An 18,051-nucleotide genomic window follows, 5' to 3' on the forward strand; every position below is an offset into this window, starting at 1 on the left:
ATGAACTCTTCCCATGTAGATATTTTGATGATATACTTCTATAAATATTTTTATAACTGAGAGTGAAGCATCTAAACAATTGTTAAATACGTGCCTAGAATGTGCTTTAGAACAAAGGTTCTGCCAACAGCCATCATTTCCTGGTTTCTGGAATGGGGACCTTTTCCCCCATGCATTGTTTTCAGTTGGTATTCTTAGCAATAAAGTGATGATAAAATCCAAACACAGAGATTATGATTTTAATATACTTTATTTAAAAAGTACACAGTTTTAAATTGGTTTCAATAGGTTTCAAGCAGAAGGGACACTGCCTACCACTTGCGGTCCCATTTCTGATGAAGGGTGATTATCATGTGGCAAACTCACATTTGCATGACTGGCAAAGTAAAAAGATAACTTTTTGTCAACATATCTTTAAGAGTTTATATCACGCACAGTTTAAAATCATGATGAGATGCTGATGGTTGGACTATATTCATGTCTCGTATGTTGCACCATATTTTGGTTCACAGTTTATCCATGATTTAGCATGCCAAGAGAACATCTCAGTCAGTGTCACCTTGAGAAGAGCATCAAAAGCAGAGGGAGCAGAAGAAGGACTGTCTGGGCTTGGAGAGTCGGCGCACCCCCACACTCCCTTGCATTCTCCTATGGGGAAAGGCAGGGGTTGGTTAGACGGAAATAGACTCCAGGACACCTTCAACTTTCCAACCATGTGGATTCCCCAGACCTCTCTCCCCTTTCTAATGTAAGAACGAAGTCTTCTGGGACCTAGATGATGGTGCAGATTCAGTTTACTGAAAGGGATTATTTTCTCATGAGTAAACTTTTCAGCTGTAGTTCTTTGACCAGTGTGAGACTCTCATGGTGATTCTGATGGGAAAAGGAAACAGGAACAGTTCTCAGACTTACCTCAGGATGGAAGCCATGACAAGATTCTGGGCGCCTTCTGATCTTCTGGGCCTTTAGACGTTCACACTTAAGGGATTCATTATGTTGACTGTAGTTAAGGCATGTTTCCAAGGATTGCTTTTTTCTACTCTGCATTTCAGAGGTCAAAACTTGGCAATGACAACTCTCTTAACTACTCTCTCTCTCTCCAACAGTGGAAAGGATGTAATTTTCCTTCTCTAATATTTCTCCCCCAGGTCTCCTTACCACTGATCCCCCTTACTGGTTTCCGTGGTAGTGAGTGGACCTGCACACAAAAGGATATACCTGATTTCAATGGGTGCCATGGTGATGGGGGCCACAGATTCACAGAGGCAGCTGCTGTCCACCACCACCATGAACAGGTTGCTGCTTGGGATTTGCTGGATGACAAAGGACCTGTTGGAACAAGAGGTAGCGAGACAGTCATTTACCATCATGAGGAAGACTTCTCTCCTGGGTGGTAGCAACTACCATATTTTGTAAAGCAAATTTTGGAGACTGTTTTACTACCAATGTTACTTTTCTCCATGAGGCTCTTCACTTACAAATACCTAGCTTCACTAGGAAAACAATAGCTATGATAACATGCAGCTCATATAACTCACCTTGGAAAAACTGAAATGCTGTATGTACAAAACACAAGAGTCAGAGTTGGCCCAATCACCTGTTTCCAAGGTTTAAGAGGTTAGACTTTCAAAGCCTAATTTCCTTCTCCCAGAGCCTAAACATTACCCCAAGTTACATCTGATGTTCCTCTAAGTGGCGTTTTCTCTCCTCCTTCCCTCAACGATAGACTGAAACTATGTCATACCAATGGCAAAAGAGATAGTGAACTTCTTAGAGCCTTCCTTACACTGCTTTGCACAATGTCTGCCCAGTATACAGGAACAGTGTTTTGAATGAGATTAATGCTAGTCATTTATGAGGTCCCACACTTCCCAGAGCCCAAGTTCTGTAAGAACCAAGGCTGTATATCTGCTCTGACCTTCTGATCCATCAGGATAGTTAGTCCAACTTAAACAAGCTTGGCAGTGCCTCCTTCTCACATTGCCCAACATGGTGAAGTAACAAAGACACTATAAAATAATCCTTTAACACAAAACACTACTGACTCTTTGGAGGAACAAATGAGGGATCAAAATCTCATATTCTTCCAGAACCAACAGATTAGCTAAATATTTAACTCCAGGGTTAGAACCCCTATCACATAGCTTTTCATAATATATCATTAAATTCAGTTTAATAGATTTTAACTTTTAACAAATGGACATTAACAAAATTGTCAGTTTCTCCAAAGTTTTATCTTCATTTGCCTTTCTCGCAATAAATTTGTTCCATTCTTTTGAGTATATCACCATGGTGAACTAAAATCATGCAATGAAGAAAAGTCCTTCTGCTTTATCGGACGTTATAAAGAAGGGACGTTTTAACCTGTTGCCACCTCATATGTTGAATGATCCATGAATGCCCCTGAGACTGCAACACAACTGGTTTCTTTTCTATAAATGCCCAATGCCCATCTAATATCCCACAGTTATGTTCATTTTCTACATCTGTAGTAGGGAACAGGGCTTGCCACTGTGCAAAGGTGTTTCCTCAATGCCTTAACCACTATCCACACTGGGATACCTACTCTCTGCTCTTCCTACTCTTGTCTAGAACTATATGTGGCTTCAGAAAAATATTCAATCTTGCTGACTGTTTGGCTAATTAATTTCATCTGTATCTATCTATATCTGTATCTGCTTTACCTTCCCTCTTTCACACTAGACTCTTTCTTGCCTATGCAAGAATGTTACTCCAGCAATTGGCCTCTTCTGAACGGATTTTGCCCATCAACATAAATATATTCTACCTGAGATAGCTCTCATCAGAGAACCAACAGTTTCCACCTTTGAGGCGGCAGGTTAACAGAGTCTCAAAGAAAAGTACAAAACCAAGATCACAAAACACTCTGAAGAACAAATGGCTGACTAGAAGATTAAGCCAAGTGTGTCTGCCAGATGAACAATAAAGGAGAAGAGATGAAAATATGACATAAAAGATCCAAAGGATAAAATATTTTTTGCACTGAAAAAACAAATCCAATTCTTTTCAATGAGTGGGCCCACTGAAACATGAGTAAAAAACTTCCTATCAATCATCAAAGATACAGACCAATCCTAAAAGCTTCCCTAGAAACAAGTTACTTAGAATGAGAGTAAAACTAGTTTCTCAATGGGAGTACTGAAGATGAAGAAACAGAGTAATATATTTAAAGTTTTGAGGAAAAAAGAGAGTCAAAGGTATGTCAGTGTCCAGAGAAAAATAGATTCTAAATCTCTGTAGACATTTATAGAAAATTATATTTTCAAATTAGGAATAATCATTGAAAAATATTTAAAAGTATTTAAAACCTGATCAATCTGGATAGCATGAGAAATTAAACACCCCCCTACAGACACATGACTGCCAGTATAAGCCTAAAATTATTACCAATCACAATAACTGTGAAGTTGTTAGACTCACATATTAAAAGGCAAAGACTCTTAAATTGGGTTTATAAACATTATGCTGTTTGTTTGCCACAAACACTCCTAAAACAGAATGACATAGGAGAAGGGAAAAATATACTAAAAATACGCTAACAAAAAAAGAAACAGGTTCAGGTTTAGTAGTAATATACAAATATTCAGAGTAAAATAAATATCATTAAAATATAATAAATAAAAGAGTTCATACCAAAAAGTATTATAATCCACTAACAAGATAAAATATGATTCTTTAGTCACATAATGATCATAGTATACAAACTGAAAGAAATAACAAAAGGGATTTCTGAAAGCATGATCTGTTAAAAATAAGGACCCAAAACTCTTCAGATATAAACAACACAGAATATAAATTATTTTCAAACACAGGGAACTGCAACACATTCCAAAGAACCTATAGTACTGATTACACATTCTTCTTTTATGGTAGAGTACAATTAGAAATTAATACCAAAAAGATATAAATAGTGAAAATTAAAAGTTAAAAAACAAACACCTTTCATCAATCCTTGAGATTTGATAATAGCCCAGATTCACATTTGTGCGGTAGAACCTTAGACATTTTCATCAGAAAAAATAAATAAAGGTTGCAAATATTTGACTAAGTTTTCAAATCAAGAAGCTGGAAAAATAAGAAGATAAACCTGCACCTGTGCCCTATACATTGTCTTGCCCCTTGTCCACCGGATTGAGTATTAATGTCCCTCTGCAAAGCCTATCTATCTTTCAGGCTTCTTCAAGGATGTGACTGGTGGAAAAGAAGGGATAGGTGACCACTGCACAAATGGTTTCCCTCATCTACTAGCCCTTCCGGGAGGTTGGCAAACATGCTGTCACATCTCCCAGCTCAGGAAAAACAAAACTGTCTCTTAACCCTCCCTCCTGCAACCACCCCATTTCTCTATCTTTCCTTATAACACAACTCCTCAAAATAATTATCTATAATCCTTCTCTCTCTCCCTCCAAGTCTCTCTCTTCATACATCTCCCTCCTTCAGAAATTGTATTCCAACAAGGCTGTAGTCCTCATCACTCCAACTGAATCAGTTATTGCCAAGGACACCAATGACTTCACCACTTTCCTTCTGTCTCTTCCTCCTTGCTTGTTTACTGTCTGCCCCTCATAAAAGACTGTAGTTTCCAAAGCAACAAGGCTGCATCTGACTGCCTGAGGTTATCAGTTATCTCTAGCACCTAGGGTTGTGCCTGGGACAGAGCAACTTTTCAGTAAATATTTGTTGAATCAATGACAGAACTTGAAATGATAAAGGCAGAAGAATAAAATAAAAATTAAACTGTGAAGATAACCAACAGAATCAAACTCTGGTTTAAAAGCTTACTGACATAAATTAACTTTGGCACTCGTGATCAAGAAATTAAGTCACAAAGTATCATTATAACCTGTAAGATACGGGAGCATTGTCAACATTTTTTGGTGACTATTATGTATAGCATTGTAAACAATCTGAGAACTTAAGAGAAAACATGCCTTTGGGGATAAAGCATAAATTATCTACATTTGGCCAAGCTATAAAAATCATGAGCAGACCAATTGCCATGAACAAAACTGAAATGCTCATTGAGAATCTACCCCCAGGTGAATTCTACCCAATCACCCAAAGAACAGATATTGCTGTGTTCATAGAAAACCCACATGAACCCACTGACCAACTATTAGAACTAATAAAAGAACTCAGCAAGCTGGCTAGTTACATAATCAGCATATAAAACCACAGCCTGACACTGGCAATAACCAATGAAAAATATTTGTGAAATAAAGAACCATTGATAGTATCAATAATCAGTATAAAACGCCCAAGAATAAATCTAGTAAAACATATGCCTTAATGAAGAAAATGATGCGAATTTACTGAGGAACATAAAAATACTAGCTAAAAATTGGAGGGAAGTACGATGGTGGTGGAAAGGAACACTCATATTTTAAATATGTCATTTCTCTCTTAATTAACTTTTTAATTCAAAGCAATTTCAATAAAAATCTCAATAGGATATTTTATGGAATTTGAGAACATGATTCTAAGATTCTTTCAGAAGAGTAAATATAGAGAATAGTCTGGACAATCATAAAAAACTGGGTTTTATAAAAAAGGGAAGGGCAGTTGCTTGCCATACCCAGTATCGAAACTCGTGAGACAATTCATAGAAGAGGAAACACAGGTGAGTAACAAATAGGTAAAAGCGGGTTCAATCTCACTAAAAATTAGAGAAGTATAAGTGAAAATAATGATTTGACTAGGACATGGGTAAAAATTTAAGTTTATGATAATATCAAATAATGGAGAAAGTCTGAAGAAATGAATACTCTTCTATACCACAGGTGGGAAAGTGAAATTTATAGCTACTATGAGGACTATTTGTTATTATTATAGTGGAAATCTTTTACACCCTATTTCTCTGTAGTTTTACTTCTCAGTAAAATAAACTCTTGTTTAGAACCCAAGAAGTCATGTACAAAGATGCTCTTGGTAGCAATGTTCACTGTAAGGAAAAAAAAAGCAAAAACCCCACCTAAATGTCCAACAATGGGGCAATGATTGAATAAGGAAGAATATGTCCACTCGGTGGTCGTCTTGGCACCAGGTGACAGGGTAAAGAGGATCTCTATTTACTGTCATGAAAGGAGAACCAAGACGTTGAGCGGGAAAATAATGTTGTAAAACTATACGTAAAGTACCAGTATTTAAGAATATTTAGGACTATTTAAGAATATTTAATTCTGCTACAGAGAAACAAGAAAAATAAATGAGATGGATAAAACTTATAAGATGTATTAGGTATAGATAGCACGTAAGTGACCCATGACTCATGTTAGACTAGAGTAAATGGACTCAATAAGTACAGCATATGCAAGTTCAACAGAAATAGTAAAGGAAGAACATATGAAGTGTCTTCCTACAGAGAAGAAGTAAGGGAAGGACCACATAAAATTAAATGCACTCAATTCTTAAGGCACAGACCTTGTTGTCTCTAGGTTGATAGCTCTCTCCGGGTTCATCCTTAAATTAACTCACTGGCAACATCCATTCTCTGCCTGAGACACACAGATAAATGTGTGGCTGCTCAGGAGGTTACAGGCAAGCTACACACTTGTCCTTGCACCTCTCCAATAAGGCAAGTGTGTGTTGGCTGCAGGCACCTTCTGCCTGCTGAGGCCCTGTTCCAGACTGAGGACCCTCAAGTGTGGTCCTCCTCGCTACACCATCAGTGGGAGAGAGAGCAGGAGAGGGTGGAGACAAGGGAAGGGAAAGTAAGGGAAGATGGGAGAGAGAAGAGGAGAATAGAGGAACAGTGCATAACACAGGATACAGGGAGGGTGATCCTCCGCCCTCTTTCCCCTTGCTTCTAGCCATATGCTTTAAATGAATTCAATCAGCCAAGTGATTTGAGCATCTTAATTTTTTGGTAAGCCTTTTTGTTTTATAACCTCTAGGATTACTTGCCTGGTAAGTAGTTGGCATTTAAACATAAAGTGAGTACAAAAAAAAGGCACATTTCTATAAATTCTTTATGTCTATCTCTCTGTCTTTATGTATGTATGTATGTATGTATGTATGTATGTATGTATCTAATGCATGGATGTATAAATAAAGGTCAGGAAGGTTACACACCACACCAGCAACAGTGGTTACCTCTGAAGAAAGGACTGTGACAGGGAGTAACTGTCAAGGGACACTTGAACTCAATCTGTAACCCTGAAGTTCTCTACAAGGAGAATGTATTAGTGTCTTCTTCAAATAAGTATAAAGTGAACTGTGAGGGTCAAGCCCATTTTACAAAAGAGAAAACTGAAACTCAACAACGATAAGTAAACTCTTACCATAGCTATATGAATAAGATAAAATTATGCCCATTTTACAGATGGGGAAACAAAAAACTAAGTACCTAGAGTAACCGGGGCAGAGCAGAGGTTCAAACCCAAAGTCGCAGCCCTCCGGAGCCCAGACTAGTGTGGTTCTTTTGCCACAGGCAGCAGACTGTCTGTCTCGTGCTGGAATGATTAGAGCTCAAACTCCTTGAGGACAGACGCAGAGTGATCACTCAGTGCAGATGCTTAATGACAGCAAATGCAAGATATCATTGTTTTCAAAGTCCCACAGCCAACTTTCCTTCTTTCTTTCCCAAATCCTAGGAGTTGAAAAGCCCTGAAAGCAGCTACACTGAGAGGAGAAAAGCCGCCCCCTACAAAAGATTTGCCAGCGGAAAGATTAACTACTTTTCCATATTTTAAAGACTTACTGTCTGCTTATTAACATGGTGCTTCGGAGGGGCCTGGGCAATGTTAGCTGTACATTTATGTGTACAATGTGTATTTATGGCCCAGGGTGCAGGGTTGAACTTCATAAAACACACCTCCATCCAGCTGGGCCCAGCAGCCAGGCTGACATCATAGTCAGAGGGGCTGTGGCCTGTTGGGTTTGCCTGGGAGCCAAAAAAGGCGAGGAGGGAAATGCCTCAGCAGAGAATCACAGTGGTTGTTTCTAAGCAGGGATAGGTCAAAATGCGTGAAATAAATCAGGTCCTCAAGGGAAAGGGAGTTGGGAGAGGGAAGCAATTTTGATGTGTCCATTGCCAGAACTGAAATAATCCAGTCCTCCCTTTCCCACTCACTACAGACAGAGAAAGAACTGGAGGGAAAAAGATGATGCGATTTCAAGACAGCCTCCCCTGACAAGACAGAGTATTTGCCGCACACTATCTTCCGAGAGGGGCTTTCCTGAGCAAATGATGAAAGCGATCACCATGCCTCCCTCGTACTCCCTCCAAACAAGCACGCAGGATGGGAAGGAACGCAGGGATAAGATCCCCCGAGGACCACAGGGTTGCACATATGGAGAGCTTGTTTGGCTTGCCTTTCATTAAATGGGTACAAAACTGTAGCTTGAAAAATATTTGGTCAGGATAGAATCTTAAAACGTTTTGACCCTAGACTGGTATATTTCACCCTTTATAGATTTTTACCCTTTATATAGATTCTCTAGATTTTATCCAAAGATAAAATGAAAGCCAATGAGTCGGTCCCAGGGAGCTACTGAATTTGGCACTGGCCCTGTTCATAGTGTCCTGTTCCCCGGCTGGATGGGGCACGTGACTGTGGCGCTCCACCAGGATCCTGTTCTCCTTGGAGGTGGAAAGTGGCCCTATCCCCCACCTGCCCTGCCCCAGCAAGTACCAGGTTTCCCTACATGGACCTGGGCCCATAAGTTGAGAACAAACATTTGGTGACTGTTTAAATTCAAAGGAAAACTTAATTATTTTGTATGTGTTCTAGCATAACTGGATAGCCATCTTATGAGATAGTAGGAGGGAGGTGGACAGGAAGAGAAATACACAAATATTTTCTCCTTATGATTATTGATGCAATGATCTCAAATGAAATGTAGTAACTAAACCTCAGCAGGACACTGAAAAAGCAACATAGCATGCCGCAGTGAGGACTGGCCTAGAAATGCAAGTGAACAAGATTATTGAGTGGTCCCAGCTTAATAAAAATAGAAACATGAAACAATTCTTTTTTTCTCTCTTTCGCTTTCTTCCTTTCCTTCCCTTCTTCTCTCCTCTCCTTCCCCCTCCGTCTCCTTCTCCTTCCTCTCTCTTCTTTCTTTTGACATGGTCTTGCTCTGTCGCCCAGGCTGGAGTGCAGTGGTGCAATCGTAGCTCACTGCAGCCTTGAATTCCTGGGCTCAAGCAATCCTTCCCACTCTGTCTCCCAAGGAGCTGGGACCACAGGAGCATGACCCATGCCTAAGGGTAAAAGTATCTCTTGGAGGGAAATACCTCTTTCCATGAATACTGACATTCTTGTTGGGTAGGCCCTGACCAGTGTTCACATGGCAGACAAAAGGCAGGCCCGTTTTCTAACCCAAATAAGGTTGGAGTGGGAGTAGGGGGTTGGGGCAGGGTTTCCAACTTTAAATTAGTGCCAGCCAACTCTAGAACTTGTGGCGCATGGTGTCACTTGGTCCTCCCCTAAATCTGGGACTACAAAAAATCCCGACTTGACATCCAGTTCACATCCCAGAAAATCTGTTCATGTAAGACACCCTATACAGCACTGGAAAACAGCCAATGCTGTGGGATCTGTTCAGTAGGTGCCTAAAAGACACTGGACAGAAATCCCATCCCTGAAAAAAATCCTGAAAAGAACAGAAGTAAGCACCCATTTGTGAATCAAATTTAGCATCATGCTTAGGATAAAACACGCAGAGCAGGCTAATTAGAGTCAGAAGAAGGCAAGGAGGCTCACTCTCCTCTGTTATTTATCCTTGTTCTAAAAGTGCCAGCCTATGCAATTAAACCAGAGAAAAGACAGATGATTCTCTGTTGGAACAAAGGAAGTGTTCTCAGGTCCCTAAAGCTTGCCCCTGCCCCCATCCCCATAATCATTTCCTCCGTTTCCCTATATATCTTAATGGTTACCCTCTATGCAGTCACCCAGCCAGAGATCTCCAATGAACTCTGAACATCTTCCTCCCTGAACATTGCCATGCTCTGGTTTGACTATGTCCTTAATGCCTCTCAAATCCATCCTCCCATCTCCATCCTGCAGGGCCAGGTTTATGGGTGCGACCAGTGTAGTTGCAGAGGGGCCTACTCTCAGAAGGGCTGGTTACTTGGAGTTCAGTGTTCTGCAGGCATGGCTGTCTTAAAATTCTTAACTTTATCTTTGAATTTGTGTTGTATAAGTGAAGTCCAGAGGCCAATGGGGCATGCACAGGAGTGGAGAGAGGAGGGCTGTGAGGAGGGGGTGATTGAGGCTTGCCTCATGTACAGTTGCACTCTCCTCCATCTCTTAAGGGTGTTTCCAGCTACCTATTCCCCTCCTGCACTCAGCCCAGCAACTGGAGCCCTGCCCCCCACCTCACCTGCACCTGGCTGGGCCTGGGCCAGGCAAGCACAGGGTCAAGGCTTGGGAGTGACTGGCAGTGCCACAGCATGTTCAGTGGGTGACTTAGCAGGGGCAAACCTCCCGCCCACCCTGATCCAGGTAACAAGTATTTGGTATTTGATGCAAAGATTGAAATCCCTTGTAGACTGGCTGTGCCCCATGAGTAGGGACAGCAAGCCCCTGGCAAGGGGAGATTTAGTCCCCTCCTCCAGCCAGGACACAGCACCTCGGTCCTGTGGCTAGTGGGAGGGAGAAGCCCTGTGGCTGCTGAGCTGCACACCCCACCGGGTTAACTGGGCAGGGCTCCTTAAGCACTGGGCCAATGTGCAGCCCTGTGTCTGAAGGAGCACAATATTAAAATAGCAAATTAAAAAATCATGAACAGTCAGAGACCACAGAAAGAAGGAAAAAGTTTTACCTTTTAGTACCTTTAATACATTTTTTTGCTTTTTAAACAAGCAGCCCACAATTTTATTTTGCGCTGAGCCTGGCCAATTACGAAGCCAACCCTGCTAATCTGCAAAATGTTAGGCTTATCTTCCAACTGGTCTCCCTGCCATGGCCCATTCTTGAGGTGGTCCTTCCCAAGTGCAAGGCTGACACCCCGTCCCTCTTTTTACACCTTTCCACAGCCCCTGTCATCTACCCGATGGTCTTCATTGAGTGAAGCAAACAGGGCCTTTATGTTCTACCTGGCTCTCTCTCCAGCCTGATGTGTTCAACCATCCCAGGCCCAAAGCCACCTTCCTGTCCAACATCCAGGCTGCTGACCTACCCACAAGCCCCTGAGTGTACCATGCTGCTTCTCTCACAGTGCTGAGACCCAGATGGAGCTCTAATTCTTACCTTGGTTGCTCACTGGGATCACCTGAAGAGCATTTTGTTTTGTTTCATTTTGCATTTTTTTTCTACTGATGGCCATGCCTAACATAAATTATATTGGAATCCTTGCAAGAAAGACCAAGGCATCTTTCTTTTTTTTTTTTTTTCTTTTCTTTAAGCTTCTGGAGTGATTCCAACATCCTTCAAGGCTGAGACTGTCTGGTCTAGAATTGTGCTTCTCAAGCTGAGTATGCTTATGGATGACCTGAGGATCTTGCTGAAATGCCAGTTTCTGTTCAGTGGGTCTAGGGTAGGGCCCATGATTCTGCCTTTCTCACCTTCTACCAGGCAATACTGATGCTGCTGGTTCGGGGACCAGCAAGCTTCTAAGTGTTGAAGCCACCTCCTCCCATACCTTTGGAGAACCCCAATTCAGTTATAAAAGACTTATTAAATGTCACTTTCTCCATTAAGCCCTCCTTCTCAAAGGGAAGTATGTCTTCCTCCATTCTCCCATGACATGTTGCAGGTACCTGTATCACCCATATAAAATCCACAGCCTTCTATATGTGTGTGGAATTAAATGCTCACAGCAATTTTGCCATCCTTGTACTGCTACACTGGAAATGACTAGGACAGACACCAGCACTCTAGGCTACATAAAGGATAGTCTGAAAACTGTCAGCTTTGGAGTGTGTAGAAAATTCTCTTTTCATAACCCAGGAAAACGAATGGAAGAGTTACCTTCTAGGGCAGCTAAAAGTGAGATCCAACATGTCAGATGGGAGGCAGAGGTCACACACCTTAAGAAGCCATAAACAAAACAAATAAGAAAACAAATGGTTTCCCAATAGGAGCTCAAATCAAAAGCCGTAAGGACAGATGCCTCCAATTCTATGGGTTGGTGGCAGTTGGAATTGATTTAATCATCAATACAGTATAGTGAGTAGGCCAGCTACTGTCTTCCTTTCCTCCATCTTTCTCCAGGTAACCAGGCAGACAGCTATTAATATTTTGTTTTGTAATTTGGGTAATTTTGTTTCCTACTAGACTTCTGAGAGCAAGGCAGAGACCTCCTTTTTTTTGTTTTCTACACTTCATTGAATAACAATGGAAAATGAGTAGAAGATACAGCCAGGTGTGGTGGCTCATGCCTGTAATCCCAGCACTTTGAAAGGCCAAGGAAGGATGGTCGCTTAACCCCAGGAGTTTGAGACCAGCCTGGGAAACTCACAGTGAGGCTCTATGTCAAAAAAAAAAAAAAAAAAAAAAAAGACAGATATGATGATGTGTGCGTGTAGTCCCAGCTACTCGGAAGGCTGAGGCAGGAGGATCACTTGAGCCCAGGAGTTTGAGGCTGCAGTGAGCTATGATCATGCCACTGCCCTCCAGCCTGGGGAACAGACCAAGATACTGTCTCAAAAAACAAAAAATGAAAGATAAAAATATGATTCAAAGTAGCACAAGCTCTTTGGCAAATGGGTTTCACAGAATATAGTACAAGGTTTAAGCAGCCCAGAATTTTTGTTTATTCTCACCATTCTTCAAGGTCCACAACCACTTTCAGAAAACAAATAGCCCTGTCTGACCTTCTATAGAAGTTTCTCTTTGATATCCAATCTCCCTTTCTTTTGGTACAAATATCTTCCTTCTGGGAAGGACTGCACCCTTCCCTCAGGCAGCCCAGGTGCTTCTGAGGAGCCAGCCCTGTCCAGGCATGCTGTCTAGACCTAAGCGGATTGGTACAATTCCTTCCCCTGGAGAAAGCAATGGGTTCAGAGATGGGTACTGAACCTAAGTTATTTCAATCAGTCTGAAATGCAGAATTCTTATCTCTACTCCAAACATATGAAAACAAAGACATTTTCAGCCTCAGGAGCCACTGGCAGCTTTCCTGCGCTCATGAAGGGAAATGCCTGCTGGGAAATGCATAGAAAAAACCTGGATCTTGGTCTTAACCTTTGGGAAACTTGAGTAAGCCCTATCTGAAGCTTACATCTCAACTTTTCCCTGTATTGTTTAAGCTTGCTTGAGTTGAGCCTCTGTCATTTGTAAACAAAAGGATATTAAGTGATAAGCTCTTAAATTCCGTATCATCACCACTACATTGCCTGATCACCCTGCAGTTGGAAAATCTAGGCTTTAGGGAGCTGAACCCCAGAAGCCATAAGCACGGCTCACACCCGGTTTACCCTGGATGGCCTGCCAAGAACCAAGCTGGTATAGGCCTCTTCTGCTCCATTTCACTAGTGTGGGAAATGTGCTGTGTTTTCATAGTTAAGTGCTAAGATTAAATCGGACCAGCATATTCTCTTTGTTATACTTACTTATTCAAAAATGTATACAATAGACACATTATGGCATTCCATTTGTGACTTGCTGATGGGGAAAGCACACAAAAAGCCAGAAGGATGCTTTGCCTGCAGGGCAGCGTCCCACGGTGGTATTTATTCTGTTGTAGACAGAATGCATCAGTAAGAGCCATGATAATGACTTCCACTCATCCTCAGCCCACGAGGATTTATTGAGATTTATGGTGCCGACCCACAGCTTGAAAACAACCTGGGCAGGAGGTTCTTTGGCATTGTCAGCCCAAGGCAGATGGCAAGGAATGGTATTTTGTGTTTGAAATATGGGAGAGAAAGCCCCATGGAATGAAAAGGAAGAGGGGCCCAGTTTTCTTTTCTTATCCCAGAGGAAGGGAATCTCAAAAGAGCTCACAACAAAGGATATTTTTAAAACTTGGCTATCATTTTAGTTTTTCAAAGTTTTTTTTTCTTTGTACTAGGGTCTTCAGTAAATCTTCTTAATTACGACATGAACCATTTTTCTTCTAATCCGCTTAAGAAGAGTAAGGAGTTTGTTAACTATTTTCACTGAAACTATTAATGTCTTTTCTTATAAATAATGACAATAATAGCTAACATTTATGGAGTGTTTACTTAATGCCAAACCCTTTTCTAAGCAGTTCCCCTTTAATCTTCACACCAACTCAAATATCATTTTCTCCATTTTATAGATGAAGACACTCAAGCATTGAGAAGTTAAACAACTTTCCCAAATCCCAAAAAAACATCAAATCTCAAAGTATTGAAACTCTACAAAGCTAGACCTGCTTGATGCTAACCTTTGTTTCATCCTTTACACTCTATATAACTAATCACCACCATTATCATGACCATCATCACCAGCAACACCAACATCATCTACCACTTACTGAGCACTTACCCTATACAGGCATTGTGTGATAGTCTTTACCTAAAATGGACTCATTTCTCAACTCTGTGAGGAACTTCAATAATTAGACCTGATTTTGCTTTAAGATAGCACAGGTAATAGGTATGATCTGGATTCCAGCTATCAGGCAATAGAGCCTGCCATCTCACCCATCATACTGATATGGACAGGAGGCAAGGAAATACTGTGTAGGAGACAGCAGGTCCCTGGCAAAGGCCCCACCCTCAAGCCTGGAAACTGGTGGCTCTAAATGGGAACAGTTATTCTTGTTTTTGCACCCAAATATTGCCTTTTGATCCACCATGCTCCCTATCCTGTACCCATATAAACCCCAAACCTCAGGCTCCACAAGCAGATGAGCAGATAAGCAGATAAACAGAAGAGCAACCTGGCAGAGGAGAGAAGAAAAGGAGCATCTGAATGTTGAAAGGAGTTTGGCTGGGGACAGTTGGAGAGGAGAACGGGTGTGGGATAGCTGAACTCCAGGGGAAGATCATCTTCCCATTCCATCCCCTTTCCACCCCACCATCCATCCCACTGAGCGCCACCTCTATCACCCAAACAAATCCCCGTATCCACCATTCTTCAAGTCCATATGTGACCTGATTCTTCCTGGATGCTGGACAAGAACCCGGGTACCAAGAGGGCACTAAGCTGGTTAATACTTAGGCCGTCTATGGACAGCAGAGCTAAAAGAGCACTGCAGCATGCCCACTGGGGCTTCCAGAGTTTCAGGCACACAACCTTAGCTGCCACCGTGGGGCTGGAGCCCAAAAGTGTTCACCCCGGCTCCTGCACCTGCCCATCTGCATGCTCCCTGTCCCATAAGGGGTTTGAGCAGCAGCCGCAGCCAGAACAGACAAGCCACACCCCTGTTGCACTTCCTGCGAGGGGGGTCAGATAACTCTCCTGTTTCAATACAACAACATTTCATGTGGAAATGTGTTTGGGCAATAGTAATGTAATGATTCTCTGGTAAACGGAGAAAAGAGAATCTGTCCCTACATCGAAGGGAGAATTTAACATTGCCTAGAACTCACAGTTCTAATCTTCTATTTTCTATCTTTTATACTGTCTTTCACAATCTCCATGTGAATTGTTGGGTTCATTTAGAATGAATCATCAGGAAGCCTGAATAAAAGTGTACACTTTAAAAATATAAAGAATTCACTGGGAAGTTAAACATCTCCCTTTAAGTGATCTGGCAAAGTCAAATTGTGATCATTGAGAATTACTTTATAAAAGGTTGGACATCTTGCATTACATAAACAAAACATTTTTGTTCAGTGTACTATGTTAATGGTAAGAAAACAATTGAGCTAAATATGAAGCGAGTTTTGCATAGAAAAAAAGACCGGCGGTGGGCGGGGGGAAGTATCACACCATTTAAATCCTTCTACTTTACTTACCCTGATTTTACAGATGAGGCAATGGCTCAAAGTTACAGAGCCAATAAGATGTGAACCTGGGATTCAAACCCAGGCCATTTGGCCTCAGAGCCTAAGCATGTAACTTTTCTGCCTCTTAGTTCTGAGTAATGAGCTGGCATGTGATTTTTGTTTTATTTTTTACACAATTCTCTATTTTTCAATTTTCTGCAGTGAATAGGAATCACATTAAAATGTGAACCGTGGAATAATAACTTTCTATTAAAAGAACCGTGGAATAATAACTTTCTATTAAAAAAATACATATATATGTATTTTTAAAACTAAATCTCAGCGATCAGTATTTCACTCTAGTCTCAGTTGCTGACCACCAGAAAAACTAAAACCAGAGTGAAACTTTTCCAGGATCATTAATTGAAAGACCAGTGAAATCCCTCCTTAGTGGCCTTGCTGTCCTCTTCTATGTACTCATTTTTACCGTATATCCTTGGGGTGAGTTCTCCCCAGAAGGAATCCTCTCTGAATCTCTCTATAACATCAGCTGTATCACTGCCTGATCTGCAAATGGAGCTCGATACATTTTTGCTGACTGAAATAAAAGCTGAATTCATGCCTTCCTACTTTGACTCTATCTAAGCTTTCTGAATAATATATCTTGTAGCTTTGAATTAATATACCAGGGAAATAATTAAGCAAATCATGTAGTCTGCTATACTTTGGGTTCTGACTTCGGAAATCAATGCTCCAAATAATTCCCACCCCTATTCAACTGTCCCTTATCACAACATAGCATGATTATTCACTTCGAATAGTGTGAGTACCGTGGTAGAGACCTATAGCCAGGAAGAAGTTTGAACAGAGAGACAGATGTATTCCAGAAACACTGGATGAAAGGCAATGTTTTAGACTTTTACATTAGTGTTCCTATGGATTTTTTTTTGGTGATTTGTCAAAATTGTGATCATTGAGAATTACTTTATAAAAGGTTGGACATCTTGCATGACATGAACAAAGCATTTTGTATTCTAATTAGGAAAAAAATCTCTCACAGGAAAAATCAGAACTATTCTCCCATTCAGTGTATACTTGATCCACACAAAGAATATCAATATGGAATAAAGGGGAAGAAAAAAATGGAGGTGGGAGATAACAGGGTATGCCAGAAAGCCGACTGGTTCAGAAGTTAATGGACTTGAATTGAACTCCCATTGTGAAATTAATGGGCAAATCACCATGAGAAGTGTTTTGTTCCTTCCCTCTTCTTAGTCTTTCTACCTCAAAAGTGATTTCTAAGATCCCTTCCCAATATAATACTAAAACATTTGGCTTTCACATCACTGATTCCTCCTTACAAAAAAAATCTCACATTGCTCCAGGCTGTTAACAGACTTCAGTTAGTTATTGCCATTATCTTCTTCCAAAAGCTCTCTCCATTGCTAACCCTCTTTTTTGGTGGGATGGGGGGAATCTTGACCTTATAATTTAAAAAATTATTTTGTTGTAAACTGACAATTTATAATGGTATATATTCATGGGGCATGAAGTGATGTTATAATTTATGAATAAAATGTGGAATGATTAAGATTGTTTACATATCTGTATTATTCTCATGCTGCTAATAAAGACATACCTGAGACTGGGTAATTTATAAAGGAAAAAGGTTTAACTGACTCACGGTTCCACGTGGCTGGGGAGACCTCACAATCACGGCAGAAGACGAAGGAAGAGCAAAGAGACGTCTTACATAGCGGCTATTCACTATCATGAGAGCAGCACAGGAAAGACCCACCCCCATGATTCAATTACCTCCCACCGGGTCCCTCCCATGACACATGGAAATTATGGGAGCTACAATTCAAGATGAGATTTGGGCAGGGACACAGCCAAATCATATCAAAATCCATCACCTCAAATACCATGTTTCATGGTGAGAGCATTTGAGATTTATTCTCGTAGCAGTTTTGAAATGTACAATACACTATTATTAACTATATTCACCATGATGTGCAACGGAACTCCAGAAAAAGTCCTTATTCTTCCTGTGTGAGATTTTGTACCCTTCAAACATCATTTCCCCATTCCTCCCTCTACCTCAGCCTCTGTTACCACCAACTGAACTGTTCCTATGAGTTCAGTTGTTTCACATTCCACATATAAGTTAGAACATGCAGTATTTGTCTTTCTGTGTCTGGCTTATTTCATATAGTATAATGTTCTCCAATTCCATCCATGAT

The 18,051-nt window shown here is 40.9% G+C and overlaps 1 protein-coding gene across 1 annotated transcript in view; it reads right to left on the reverse strand.

Annotated features, from left to right (window-relative positions):
• Positions 1-231: 231 nt before the first annotated feature.
• CACNA2D3 (calcium voltage-gated channel auxiliary subunit alpha2delta 3) overlaps positions 232-18,051 on the reverse strand; it is a 924,385-nt gene continuing 906,565 nt past the window's right edge. The window contains exons 36-38 of the mRNA XM_054481187.2: positions 1,214-1,329; positions 913-992; positions 232-648 (exon numbers count right to left, since the gene is read on the reverse strand). Of these exons, the coding sequence (XP_054337162.2) occupies positions 556-648; positions 913-992; positions 1,214-1,329 (289 nt within the window). The 3' untranslated portion in view covers positions 232-555. The remainder of the gene's footprint in view (positions 649-912; positions 993-1,213; positions 1,330-18,051) is intronic.

The sequence above is a fragment of the Pongo pygmaeus genome, chromosome 2, assembly GCF_028885625.2.
Source record: "Pongo pygmaeus isolate AG05252 chromosome 2, NHGRI_mPonPyg2-v2.0_pri, whole genome shotgun sequence".
In the NCBI taxonomy this organism is placed as follows: Eukaryota; Metazoa; Chordata; class Mammalia; order Primates; family Hominidae; genus Pongo; species Pongo pygmaeus.